The sequence below is a fragment of the Dryobates pubescens genome, chromosome 27, assembly GCF_014839835.1.
Source record: "Dryobates pubescens isolate bDryPub1 chromosome 27, bDryPub1.pri, whole genome shotgun sequence".
NCBI lineage: Eukaryota > Metazoa > Chordata > Aves > Piciformes > Picidae > Dryobates > Dryobates pubescens.
This window is the reverse complement of record NC_071638.1, coordinates 12,224,833-12,237,795: the sequence shown is the minus strand read 5'-3', so window position 1 is coordinate 12,237,795 and position 12,963 is coordinate 12,224,833. Positions and strand designations below refer to the sequence as shown.

General features: G+C 44.9%; 1 protein-coding gene across 2 annotated transcripts in view; it reads right to left on the bottom strand.

Moving 5' to 3' along the window:
* Positions 1 to 12,963, bottom strand: part of LRP6 (LDL receptor related protein 6) — a 124,284-nt gene that overhangs the window by 43,062 nt on the left and 68,259 nt on the right. For both annotated transcript variants that reach the window (XM_054173811.1, XM_054173812.1), the window contains exons 6-7: positions 8,601 to 8,997; positions 7,157 to 7,328 (exon numbers count right to left, since the gene is read on the bottom strand). In XM_054173811.1, the coding sequence (XP_054029786.1) occupies positions 7,157 to 7,328; positions 8,601 to 8,997 (569 nt within the window). The remainder of the gene's footprint in view (positions 1 to 7,156; positions 7,329 to 8,600; positions 8,998 to 12,963) is intronic.

Below are 12,963 nucleotides of genomic sequence, written 5' to 3'. Positions count from 1 at the left end.
CATGGGTATTTTAAATGTGTCTTCATTGTTACTTTTACACCACAATACTATGAACAGCTGCAAAAGCCACAGGCCTAAGTGCAGCACCAGCAAAAGGAATGAAAATAATAATGAATAAAGTTAATAACAATAATAATATTAACAACAACAACAAGCTTATAATGCCAGGGGTCTCAGCTCAGCTTTTGAGGGCCACAGATAGCAGGCACATAAAATTCCTGTACCCTCCTCTTCCATAGTCAGGAGAGCTTACTAGTATGTGGTGTGTGGCTGTCATTCATTTGCTTTGTAAGAGAGTTTTCCTATCTTGGGTTTGCATCATGAAATTTAATTCTCCCCTAAGTTCATTCAGAATCATAGAATGGTTTGATTTGGAAGGAACCTCCAGAAGTCACCCAGTCTAACCCCCCTGCAGTCAGCAGGACATCCTTCACTAGATCAGGTTGCTCAGAGCCTTGTCCAGCCTCACCTTGAGTATCTCCAGGGATGGGGCCTCAACTTCCTCCTTGGGCAACCTCTTGCAGTGTTCCACCACCCTCACATCCAATCTAAATCTGCTCTTCCCTCATTTGAAACCATTGCCCCTCATCCTGTCACTGCAAGTCTTTGAAAACAGTCCCTCTGCATCCTTCTAGTAGGTCCCCTTCAGGTACTGAAGGCAACTATTAGGTCCCCCTGGAGCCTTCTCTTCTCCAGGCTGAACAAGTTCAGGAAGTTCAAAAGTAATCTCCCAAATGGAAATGATACAAAGTAGAAACTCATTTTTCTTCTTCTTAAACAGCCCCTTACTACTATTGTTAAATGGCCACCTACTTATTTCACAGCTCTCCACTATTTGTCAATGTAGGCCCAGCAGGTGTTAGGAAATGGTGGAAATGCCCTGACAAAATAAGCTTTCAGTTTCTGAAACTGGGACAGGGAAGATGGATCTGTCCCCACCCTCTGAAGCACACAGTTGCTGTTCTTCAGTGAATGAAGCTCCCAAGCACCACAACTATCCAAATCAACTGAATAAAGCACGTTGCCAAAATAAACGGTAAAGCACCTTCAGGTATTTGTTTCAACCACCTTATTTCCCTTACCTGCAAAAGCTTCATGCAAACATATAAAAGCAGCTGTGGTCAACAGCCAGGATTTCAGTGCTTTCTGTTTCTCAATTTTCAAACCTCTGCTTCAAAGTAGGGTGGATGGGGTAGGATCAGTAATGGAGGCTTAGAAGTCACCAGCATTTCACAGTACAAAGATTAACTCTATCAGACAAAATTTCTCTGAGAATAAATGGAGGATGCTTAGAAAACAAAATTTCCTTATTAGGGTGGGGGTAAAATTGAGGGAGCTGTCATCAGAGGAAAATGTAGCCCTGCAATTTCAGGATTAGAATATGAATTAGAGCATTCTTTAGATGCCAAGCTATTACCTCCTAGGTCAAAGACAAAGAGGTCTTCTCTGTTCAAGATTTCTGCGCTCACAAAAAGTCTTAGCATTTGTGTTCTGCTGTCCTTCGAGGCTGGGCTCTGAATACTTGTGGGGACTTATGCTGACAACCAGCAGGCTCTAAGACTTTCCATATTAATAACGAGGATTAGAGACAGTAATGCGAGGCACAGCTAATAGATTTGGGAATGCAGAAACGCTTGAAGGTAGCTAATGGTTGGATCTGCAGAGGAGGCAGACAGTCCTTTCTCTACAGCCACCACTAGTAGGTGTCCATCTGTGCCACCTCTGGCTCTGCGAATGGAGAACAGGAAAGCAGACGAATAAAGAGAAATGAAGTAAAGCCTGAAAATTAGTGACAAATCAGCCATACCATCATTATTTCCTCTTAATGCACCCAGCCACACATACTGGCAGCCATTTCTAATTGCTTCATCAATATGGGCTCTGCTGACCAGTTTTAATCCAACCTGTGCCTTAACACAGGTAGTGGACGTGCTCAGAAGGCAAATATTCACTTGAGCAGGGAAACATAAGACCAATTCAACAGAGCAGATCATACATTTTTAACCTCATAGCTCGGCAGGAAAATGCTTTAAACCTGTAGCAAGTCAATGAGAAATCTTCCCTACTGGTAAGCACAATAGCAGCCATCCATTTCAATAGAAGTTTATCAGCAGTGAAACCTGACCGAGATAAATGAGGAAGCTGTTGAGCCACAGCCTGCTTCTGCCTGCTGCAGGCTGCCAGATAAAATGGGAACAAAAGCTCCCTGCTGTACCCCCTACCAGTCTCCATTAACCCCTGCTGATGCTTTATTATCGTCTGGGGGCTCCAGAACAGCATAGCATGAATCAGTGTGTAAAATAAATAAATAAAACCCCCCTCGTGTGTAGCACAAACAAGGCAGAAACAGAGCTTGCAGGAAATGCTCATTTTGGTAGCACCGCAACAATTAAATCATGCGTCTGAGGAATTCTACAGACTGAAACAAAAACAAGAGAGGGAGAAAAGTACAACATGTGTGACATCCTACGTGAAAAACTACCTACAGCCAACTGACTGCAAGTACACAAACACCCTTCTCCTGCTTTTAGACCCACTTCCAAATATACACCAGCACATACAAGCAAAGCAGGGACCACTCATACACTTTATGCCTTCAAGTCCAATTCCAAGTTTCAAATACCCCCTTTGTTGCATCTCCTCCAGTGCCCATTCTCCAAATGTAAGCTTAAAGCATTTACTGAAGGTCAAAGCATCCTCTATTAAACTGTTATTAAAAAAAAAAAAAGTATGGGAAGAGCAAGAAAAGTGTTACAGATCTCCTCAGGATTCATGGTTGCCACAGGAGAGAAAGGCAGTGGGAGGAAAAAGGCAGACTTGAAATGTTAGCAATGTTTTAGCTATCCCAGATTTAGATGTGTCATTGCAGGCTGAGATTTCTGTAGCTTACCATAACAAAATCAGTCTCTTAGACTACAGAAAGGCCACCAAGATTCATCAGTGAAGAAACTCACCACTACATCTGTGTTACTAAGCACAGTAGAGGGGGAAAATAAATCCATTTCAGACTGACCCATTCACTTGAACACTCCCTCTTCACCCTACACAGCCTTTCCACGCTTTATTAATTACAGAAGCTGTACTGAACTCAATCTGATCACTATCAGAGGCCATGGATTTTTAACCTGTTCCTGCCCCTCTGAAGTGCAGTTAGCAAGCAGATCTATTACATCTAAAGAAGAATATGAAGTTTTTCCTAAAGCTATTGCAAGAAGCTAACAGAATAAAGACTCCCCAAAGCTTCAAGAAACAAAATGGCCTCACCACAGGAAAAAAGAGATGCTCTATAGTTTCAATACAATGGTTCATGCATCCCAGTATGCCATCTTGGAGGCTAATCACAGTGTACCATTGCAGAACAGCACAGTCCATAGATTCATAAAATGGTTGGGGTTGGAAAGGACTTTAAAGATCATCTAGTTCCACCCCACTGCCATGGGCAGGGACACCTTCCTCTAGCCAGGTTGCTCAAGACCTCATCCAGCCTGGACTTGAACACTTCCAGGGAAGGGGCATCCACAACCCCCCCGGGGCAACCTGTGCCAGTGTCTCATCACCCTCACTGGAAATACTTTCTTCCTAATCTCCAGTCTAAACCTGCCCTCCTCAAACTTCAATCCATTCCCTCTCATTGCTGCAGGATTTTGGAAATGGTCCCTCTCCAGCCTTCTTGTAGGCCCCCTTCAGGTACTGGAAGGCTGCTCTAAGGTCCTCCTGGAGCCTTGTCTTCTCTAGGCTGAACAACCCCCACTCTCTCAGACTGTCCACATAGGAGAGGTTCTCCAACCCTCTGATTATCTTTATGCCCTCCTCTGGACCCACTCCAACAGTTCCATGTCCTTCCTATAGTGAGGGTGCCAGAGCCTTGAATCAGGCTGCCCAGGGAGGTTGTGAAGTCTCCTCTTGAGACTTTCTCTGGGTATGTTCCTGTGTGACCAGCACTGGGTGCTCCTGCTCTGGTAGGGAGGTTAGAGTGGATGATCTCTGGAGGTCCCTTCCAACTCCTAACATTCTGTGATTCTATGAACATTCTGGGGACACCCGAACTGGAGACAGTGCTGCAGGTGGGGTCTCAGCAGAACAGAGGGGCAGAATCCCCTCCCTGACCTGCTGCTCTCCTTGCTTTGGATGCAGCCCAGCACACAGCTGCCTTCTGGGCTGCCAGTGACCACTGCTGGCTCATGTTTGTCACCAACTGACATCCACAAGTCCTTCTCCTCCAGGCTGCTCTCAAGCTACTCCTCACCCAGCCTGTATCTGTGCTTGGGATTGCCCTGACGCAGCTGCAGGACCTTGTTGAACTTTGGGAGGTTGGCTTGGCCCCACCTCTCTGGCCTGTCCAGGATGGATCCCTTCCCTCCAGCATCTCAACTGGGCCACACAGCATGGTGTCATCTGCGAACTTGCTGAGGGTGCCTCCATCCCAGTATCCACAACACTGACAAAAGATGTTAAACACCACTGGTCCCAGTATTGACCCCTGGAACCAGGGTACCAGCTTTGCAAAGCAAATACATACTGAAGCTTTTCAAGGTTTTCATTCTATAATAGCTTCCAGTTCAGTGATTTGTGGTTCAGAAGGCAGCTCTATTTTCTAGTGAACTGCCCTGGAATTCCCTTCCACAGACATATGCAGCCTTCCCAGTAACACATGGAAACTTTTAACATCCACAACCACTTCCACAACTCAGTGCATACTGTTTGAAGAACCATCTGCTTTTGTTTGTTCTGCACCCATCACCTGCCAGTATTATTTATAAATGCCAATTTCTTCTGTCATAAAAATGTGTGGGCAGGAAGCCCTGGTCACCTTATACATCATTTTCTTGATTTTTATAGGTCTCTGTCTCACATCCCTAAATTAAAATTATTTGCAATTAAAAAAAACAACCAAAAAACCCCCAAACAACCAACCCCAAGCAACAACCAGCCCCCAGTGAAACTTAAAATCCAAAACACCAAAAGAAAACTTGTGGGAGAATTTAATCTATGTTAACCTATATTAAAGGTTTTCACCAGATTTTTTTTCCCCAAGGTTTTCTGGACACTGATGAGAGTCAACAAATGTTAACTTTTAATACAAAGCAGCAGCAGTAAAATCACAGCTGATGTAGTGTGAGGTGTGAGGGTGGAACTAGATGATCCTTGAGGTCCTTTCCAACCCTGACAATTCTATGATTCTAACATTTGAAGCCTCATAGGAAAAAACTGACAAGTAATTCTGAAACCTTAAAATGATCCAAATTCTCTGATGGCCTGCATAGATTCTATATGTCAACCTGGAGCAAACTTGCACTGTTGGCTCTGATTGGTTTAAAAACCATGAAATGGAAATGTTCCCAGCAGACTTTGTGCCAGATCAGATCTTCTGTCCTGCCACAGACACTGTAACATTGGCATAAACACTGTGTCATGTGTTCTCTCCGGGCTGACAGAACCACAGCAGTGAGCTCATGCCTGATCTAGATGAAAATTTCTAACCACAAAGTGATCCAGCATTGAACAGGACCATTATTAACAGATATGGCACCAGGGTCTAAGCAAGACTCAAGCACATGACAAATGTCCCTGTTTTGGCAAGCATGAGAGTGGAGAACAACAAACTTTCCTTTTGCAAAATACATTCAAGTGCAGGACAGTAACATAGAATGGCTCAGGTTGGAAGGGACCTCAGAGCTTATCTCCTCCAACCTCCCCACCATGGGCAGGGACACCTCTCCACTAGACTCAGCTGCTCAAGGCCTCATCAGGAGGCATCCACAACCTGCCTGGGCAGTCTATGCCAGAGTCTCACCATCCTTGTGCTGAAGAACTTCTTCCTAAGATCCAGTTTAACCCTGCTCTCCCTCAGCTTCAAACCATTCCTCCTCATACCATTGGTACACACCCTTATGAAAAGTCCCTCTGCAGCCTTCCTGTAAGATCCCTTCAGGGATTGGAAGGCAGCTCTAGGGTCCCCCTTTAGTCTTCTCTTCTGCAGGCTGAACAACCCCAACTCCCTCAGCCTGTCCTCACAGCAGAGGTGTATCAGGGCCAAAGTGCTCAATCTGTTACAAATAAATCTCTAAGCACAGCTAAGACTCTTTCCCCCTCTTTTCTCAGAGCTAGTATAATATTAGGTGAATATATTATAGACTAAAAATCTTGTTTTCAGGACCAAGAAAACTGCTCCCTGAGGTTGCCCCATGAGAGTGCTTCAAAGAAACTCACCTTGCAGGACTGGAGTTACTTTGACTGTGAAGGAGAACAAGCAGTTATGTGACCTCCCAGCACAAGCCTATGACTTGGGCTTATTTTCAGTTATAAACAAAACAACTTCCTAAGGCTAGAGAAGACATTGTGCCTAACATGTTAAGTGCAAGACTAAGGAATGACTAAGGAAAGGCAGAATTCATCAAAAGGAATGGAAAACTATGAGGATACAGTGAAGGTAGATAGTGTCCCCATGCCCCTGATAGTGGCCAATTCTCCACCTTCCAGATAAACTTCTGCCTTCAGTATTTGTTCAGTTTACTACTAACAGTATTTTTTCCAAGGACTGACAGAGTTAACACATGTTAAATTTGTTCCAGAGAAGTCATCTAACAAACTAACCACAGCATCTTCAATGGGAGAGAAAAGGAAAACAGCACCTCCCTCCCCTCACCCCCCCCAATTAAAAAAATCAGCAAAATATAGCAGAAAAAGGAACACTTATCTCCTCACTGGAACTCTAATAGAAAGGAAGATGCAAAGATTAGAGGATTTGTGGAAACACAAATAATGCTTTGTGAAATGAGATTTAGTTCCTTAAAATATGTTCTATTTGCCTCCCAGCTGAGCAGTGCAAGGAATGAAAGATGAAATTTTTTTAACCTATACACATCATCCCCAGTCAAAAGCTTTTCCCCCCACCCCTGTGATAACCTAAGAAACTCTTATCATGGATTCTTAAAAAGATGGAACTACTACAAGGATATAATTTCCATTTCACACACAGAAAAATGAGTAGTGAGTGTCTCGCCCAAAGACAAAGAAACAGAATGGCTTCTTAAAGCACAACTTAACCATTATCCCATTGCCCTTTTGGGCTAGATCAGCGTTTGAAAACACCCAGAAAAAGAGTAGCTACGTTCTATAGCTCCATGGAATTCAAACTGCAGATGCAATTACAAACCTCTATTTTGTCTGTTTTGGCGTCTCCCCAGTATATCTTGCTTTCTGCATAATCCAAGGCCAGTCCATTGGGCCAGCCAAGCGAGGTGTTCACCAGCACAGTTCTGTCTGAGCCATCTAAGGCTGCCCTCTCGATCTTTGGGATTTCTCCCCAGTCAGTCCAGTACATGTACCTGCAAAGAAACACAACCTTAAGAACTCTTATCAATGCAGACTTTCAATATTCACACAGCCTCTTCTGAACTACTGTTGACCAAGACCGTACTGCAGAAAAGCACATTTCTAAGACATCCTTAGCTAATTAGTGCAATGGTGGTTGAGGTCCCATTCCTGGAGATACTCAGGGTGAGGCCTGACAGAACTCTGGGCAGCCTGATCTAGTTGAGGATGTCCCTGCTTACTGCAGGGTGGGGATGGGACTAGAAGACCTTTGGAGGTCCCTTCCAACCCAAAGCATTCTGTGATTCTATGAATTAAGTCCACTCAAACCATTCAGAAAGCACTGACATGCAAACACGCTGTCCCTCTACACAAAGCTCCTCTATCAGTCTGCTCAGCAAGCCACGATAACCAGTGCTATTAGCTACAATAAACAAACAGATCCACACAGTTCCCCAAATGATGTTAAAATGGAAGAATAAAACACAAAGACATAAAATGACCACCCACGTGGTCAAGCTAGAGAGGTAGTTCCTGTGTCTCAGAGTCTGGACTTTCAAAGAATCCCAGGCTCAGAAGCTCATCTTTGCATCCCATCATCTGCATGTAGGTAGGCAAAAGCATGCATCAAGAGAAGTATACCCAGCAGGTCAAGGGACGTGATTCTCCCCCTCCACTCCATGCTGGTGAGACTACACCTGGAGTACTGCATCCAGTTCTGAAGCCCTTGTTACCAAGAAGGATCTGAAGGTGCTGGAACGTGTCCAGAGAAGGGCCATGAGGATAATCAGAGGGCTGAAGCTCCTCTACCATGAGGACAGACTAAGGGAGTTGGGGCTGTTCAGCCTGGAGAAGAGAAGGCTCTAAGGAGACCTTATTCTGGCCTTACAGTATCTGAAGGGGGCCTATAAGAAAGCTGGGGAGGAACATTTTAAGGTAGCAGGTAATGACAGGACTAGGGAGAATGGAACAAAACTAGAAATGGGTAGATTTCGATTGGATGTTACGAAGAAGCTCTTCAGCATGAGGGTGGTGAGAGACTGGCACAGGTTGCCCAGGGAGGTGGTGGAAGCCTCATCCCTGGAGGTTTTTAAGGCCAGGCTGGATGTGGCTGTGAGCAACCTGATGTAGTGTGAGATATCCCTGCCCATGGCAGGGGGGCTGGAACTGGATGACCCTCGAGGTCCCTTCCAACCCTAACAATTCTATGAGTCTGTGATTCATTCTCTGATTCTAAGTTCATTTCATTACCAATACATTAAAAATGCTCATGAACAGCTCCTCACCCAAGCATGGGATCCAGCACAATAGCTCTGGGTTCTTCCAGGTCTTCCGAAATGAGGATTTTCCTCATGGTGCCGTTAAGCCTTGTGACCTCGATGCGGTCCGTGCCAGTGTCAGTCCAGTAGAGGTTCCGGGCCACCCAGTCGACGGCGATGCCGTCGGGATGCGCGATCTGTGCGGTGACGACAAACTGACTGCCGGAGCCGTCGATGAAGGAGCGCCGGATGGCCCTGACCTCATCATCAGTCCAGTAGATGTACCCCTCCAGAGGGTCGAAGTCGATGGCGATGGCGTGACGGATGTCCTCCAGGGGCAGAACGATGTCGGTGAAATCAGGGGTGTCTAAGGAAATCCGCCTCAAGTCTGTCCGGCGGGCTAGGAGCAGCAGTTCAGTGGCACCTACAAGGAGGAGGCAAAAACACAACCATCATACAAACACTGTGCTGGAAGCCTGGGAATAATGAACCTGAAGCTGTACTCTCAGTACAAGCTGGTCTAGATACCTAGTAGAGAATCTCACTTCAGAGCCTCAAATGGGAGGACATTCCGCTGCAGAACAAGTCAAATGTGTTTAGAGAAAAAAAAATCTGTGCTTTTTTTCTCCTTCCAACTCTATTCTCCCTCCCCTTCCAAATCCATTTTCCTAGTCCAAAATATATTTTTCCTCCTTCTACATCTATTTTCCTCATTCTAAATGTATCCTGTTGGGACATTTTCTATCCATATCATTCCCTTCAAAGCTCCTGAAATGCATATTGACTATGATGCTACTTTATGCAAATCAACAGATGGCCTCTGAGATGGAAAATTAATTAGCTATTAATTTACTGGCTGTTTGCTGTTGTTGGTAGAGTGGACAATCACGACAAACAAGCTGCATGTTTCAACAACACCCTTAGAAGGGTGGAGGGGTGTAGAACAGAATGCCAGAAGTAAATTTCCTTTGAGACAGTCCCATTGGAGGAATCAGATCTGGGAAGTGAAACTGCCCTGCGACCAGACAAAGCAGGAGGGCTGTCAGCTTCTTCTTTATTTGCTGAGAACAAGCTTATTGAAGACAAGAAGATAAATAACAGTGCATAGTTTTGAATTGAGACATACAAAAGCTTTGCTGTTTTTTTAGGTTAGAAGTCACAATCACAATAACTAAACTAGATCAGCTTGCACTGCAGAAGGTATTTTCAGTCAGAGCTGGTTAATGGTAGAAATGCTGGGCATCTGATCAGGGCCAGAGGTACTCATTGGCTATTCTAATTCATTCTCATTTCCCTTTCTAGTCTATGTCACTAAATTTCAATGTAATGAAGGACAACCATCACTCCCCTACTGAAAGTGGTTTATCAGTTTGGAGTCTCTGGAAGATAGAGCAGTTCAGGCCTCAGGGAAGCCTGAGCTAAGGTGAAAAATTTGTGCAATCTAAATGCAGGGAGTGTTGCAATTGTCTCCTCAAACCATGAGGGGAAAGGGCTTGCCAGGGAGTGATGTAGGTGTGAGGATAGCAGTGAGGCAGGGAAGCTTTAGGAAAATAAATGCACCCAGAAGCCACATTCTGTCCATCTGTTGGACCTTACAGAGATATAAATATCAGGACTGGAAAACTGAAGGAGCAACAACTAAAGCAATTTTGGTGATGAAAAAAGGATTTTGGTGTCTGCTGACAACTTTCTTCCTTAAGAAGTAATTGTTGGCGGTGCTAGATGAAGCCTCTCTGTATGGTGAGCTTTGGAGGGATGCCGAAGCGGCCACTGCTTCATTTGCAGCCAATTTAAAACATTAAAAACATCTAAGTCACTTTCACAATCTTGCAAGAAACAGCACCTTTCAGCAACTCTGGTTGAAAACATTATTCCAAGTGCTCCTGCTAGTCCAGAATGGAGTAAGATCAGCTTTGGGATCCTCTGTCCTGAAGCACCTTGTGTCAGAAGCACATGTACACACTACTCAATTGTTCCCCTTCTGCATTAATTAATATCAGGAAGGGGATCCTCTAATTACATGTCTGTGCATCCTTCAATAATGTGAAGCATGTGACAGAGTAAATGGAAGCCAGGCATGTTCATAAGGTTTTTCTGTAATTATAGAATCAATTAATCCTGTCACAGCAGACAATCAGTACAGCTGCATTTGTTGCTACTAAGGATATCAAACACTTCAGCATCCAGATCTAAGCATTCAGCTGCAGTATGGTCATATAAAGTATTCATGCATAACTAATCCAAACAACTCAAATGCAAGAAAGAAATCCCTACTCCTTACTTTCTCACCACCTGCAGTCATTTACCCAGCTTGCCTTTTAAACAACACTATGAAAATCAGACTAAAAACTCACACAAGAAAACATTTACTGCACTACCTGGTGAAACTAAGGTTGAGCAAATGTACTCACTTCAGGTTTCTAACCACTTAGAAAGCTAGATATGGTCTATCACACACAGAATCCTAGAAGCCTAGAAGGGCTCAGATTAGAAGGGATCTCGGAGATCATCTACTCCAACCTCCCTAACGTGCCTAGGGACCCTTCTCAACTAGACTTGGCTGCTCAAGGCCTCATACAACCTGACCTTCAACACCCCCAGGCAGGAGGCAGCCACAGTCTCCATGGGTAGCCTGTTCCATAATCTCACCATCTAGTATTGAAGAACTTCTTCCTAAGATCCAGTCTAACCCTGCTCTCCCTCAGTTTCAAACCATTCCTCCTTGTCCTGTGTCTAGACACCCTCAGGGAAATTCCCTCTGCAGCCTTCCTAGAGGATCCCTTCAGGTACTGCAAGGCAGCTCTAAGGTGCCCTCAGTGTCTTTTCTTCTCCAGGCTGAACAACCCCAGCTCCCTCAGTCTGTCTTCACAGCAGAGGTGCTCCAGCCCTTGCATCATCTTTGTGGCCTCCTCTGGACTCACTCCAACAGCTCTGTGTGCTGCTGGGGACACCAGACCTGGAGGCAGGATTGGAGGTGGGGTGTGAGTAGAGCAAAGTCAAGGGGCAGCAGCCCCTCTCTTCCCCTGCTGCCCACACTCCTCTGGCTGCAGCCCAGCACACAGCTGCCTTCTGGGCTGCTTGAGGACACTGCTGGCTCATGGGGAGCTTCTCAGCAACCAGCACTTCCAAGTCTCTTTCTTCAGAGCTGCTCTCAGCCCACTCTGCACCTGGCCTGGATTTGTGCCTGAGGTTGGCCTGACCCAGATGCAAAAATCATTTGTCTGCTCCACCTGAAGCTGACCATCATTTTGAAGAACCAATGCCAAGTCCCCAGAAAGGTTTGCTTGAGTACAATCTCAGCTCCCTTTGCTGAAGCTCATCCTTAAAACTGACCATGGTGGTTTTAGGCTATGCCTTTACTATTTAGCTGCAGATTTTGAGCAGAAAACTAGAAAAATATAAATAAATCACTATTGGGTGTAAAAAGGAAAACAAAAGATGATTGTAAACAAATTCATTGGGTAAATGTCTGGGCTAAGAGGAGCTGTACCATAACAATTTTCCCCATTCCTTTTCTCTTCTCTACTGATCTCAGCTGTTTTTCTTTGCTCTGGAGAGATAATGTGCTTCTGGCTGGCCTTGGATAAGTCTAACCCACTGCTTTTCTCTGTCTGGCCAGGTGGGTTTGGGGGGCAGTGGAATGGCTTCCCTGGTCTTTGTGACTGGGGGGGTGGGGTGTTTGTGGTGTTTGTGTTGTTCACTAATTGTAAATAGCTGTATAATGTTTTAAATACTGTATATTTTGTACATATTCATTGCATTCCATTGTAGAGTGTAGTTTTTGCTGGTAAATACAGCTTCATTTGCTTCTAACTGAGTTGGTCTGGGAAAAGGTTAATTCTGGGGGGAATTTCAACCCACCACACTGACCAACTGACCTTCCAGCTCTTCTCAAAGAGGATCCATTCCAACAGCTTCCGTATTCTGCTTTCAGGTTGTTTAGTCTAATGCCCCACTGTACTTAAGCTTTAATTTAGCACTGGGAAATGACTGGCATTCAGCCAACCCATGATGGACTCTGGATCACTAAGCTAAGAATTTCACGGTCTTCATCTGCAGGGTTGGCAAACATTCCAGCCCCAATCAAACACCACCACCCCTCCAATCAAGCAATAAAAAGTTTAAAGCTTACTTTCGAGCTATTACCCACCCATCTGCAAACTGACACCTCAGCTGCTTAGTCAGATCACCAGTCATTCTGTTTAGGACAAAGAAACTGAGTTGCAGAGAAGCATCTGGCCTCGAGGTGGGTTGAGGGAAAGATCGATTTGAATGCCTTCAGGCTGGTCCCAGCAACCGCGAAAAGAAAAAGAGCTGGGCACACTGATTCCATATAACCTTGATAGTCAGAGAAAAAGAAGGTGGCTCTCAATACCAAACCAATTGGTAT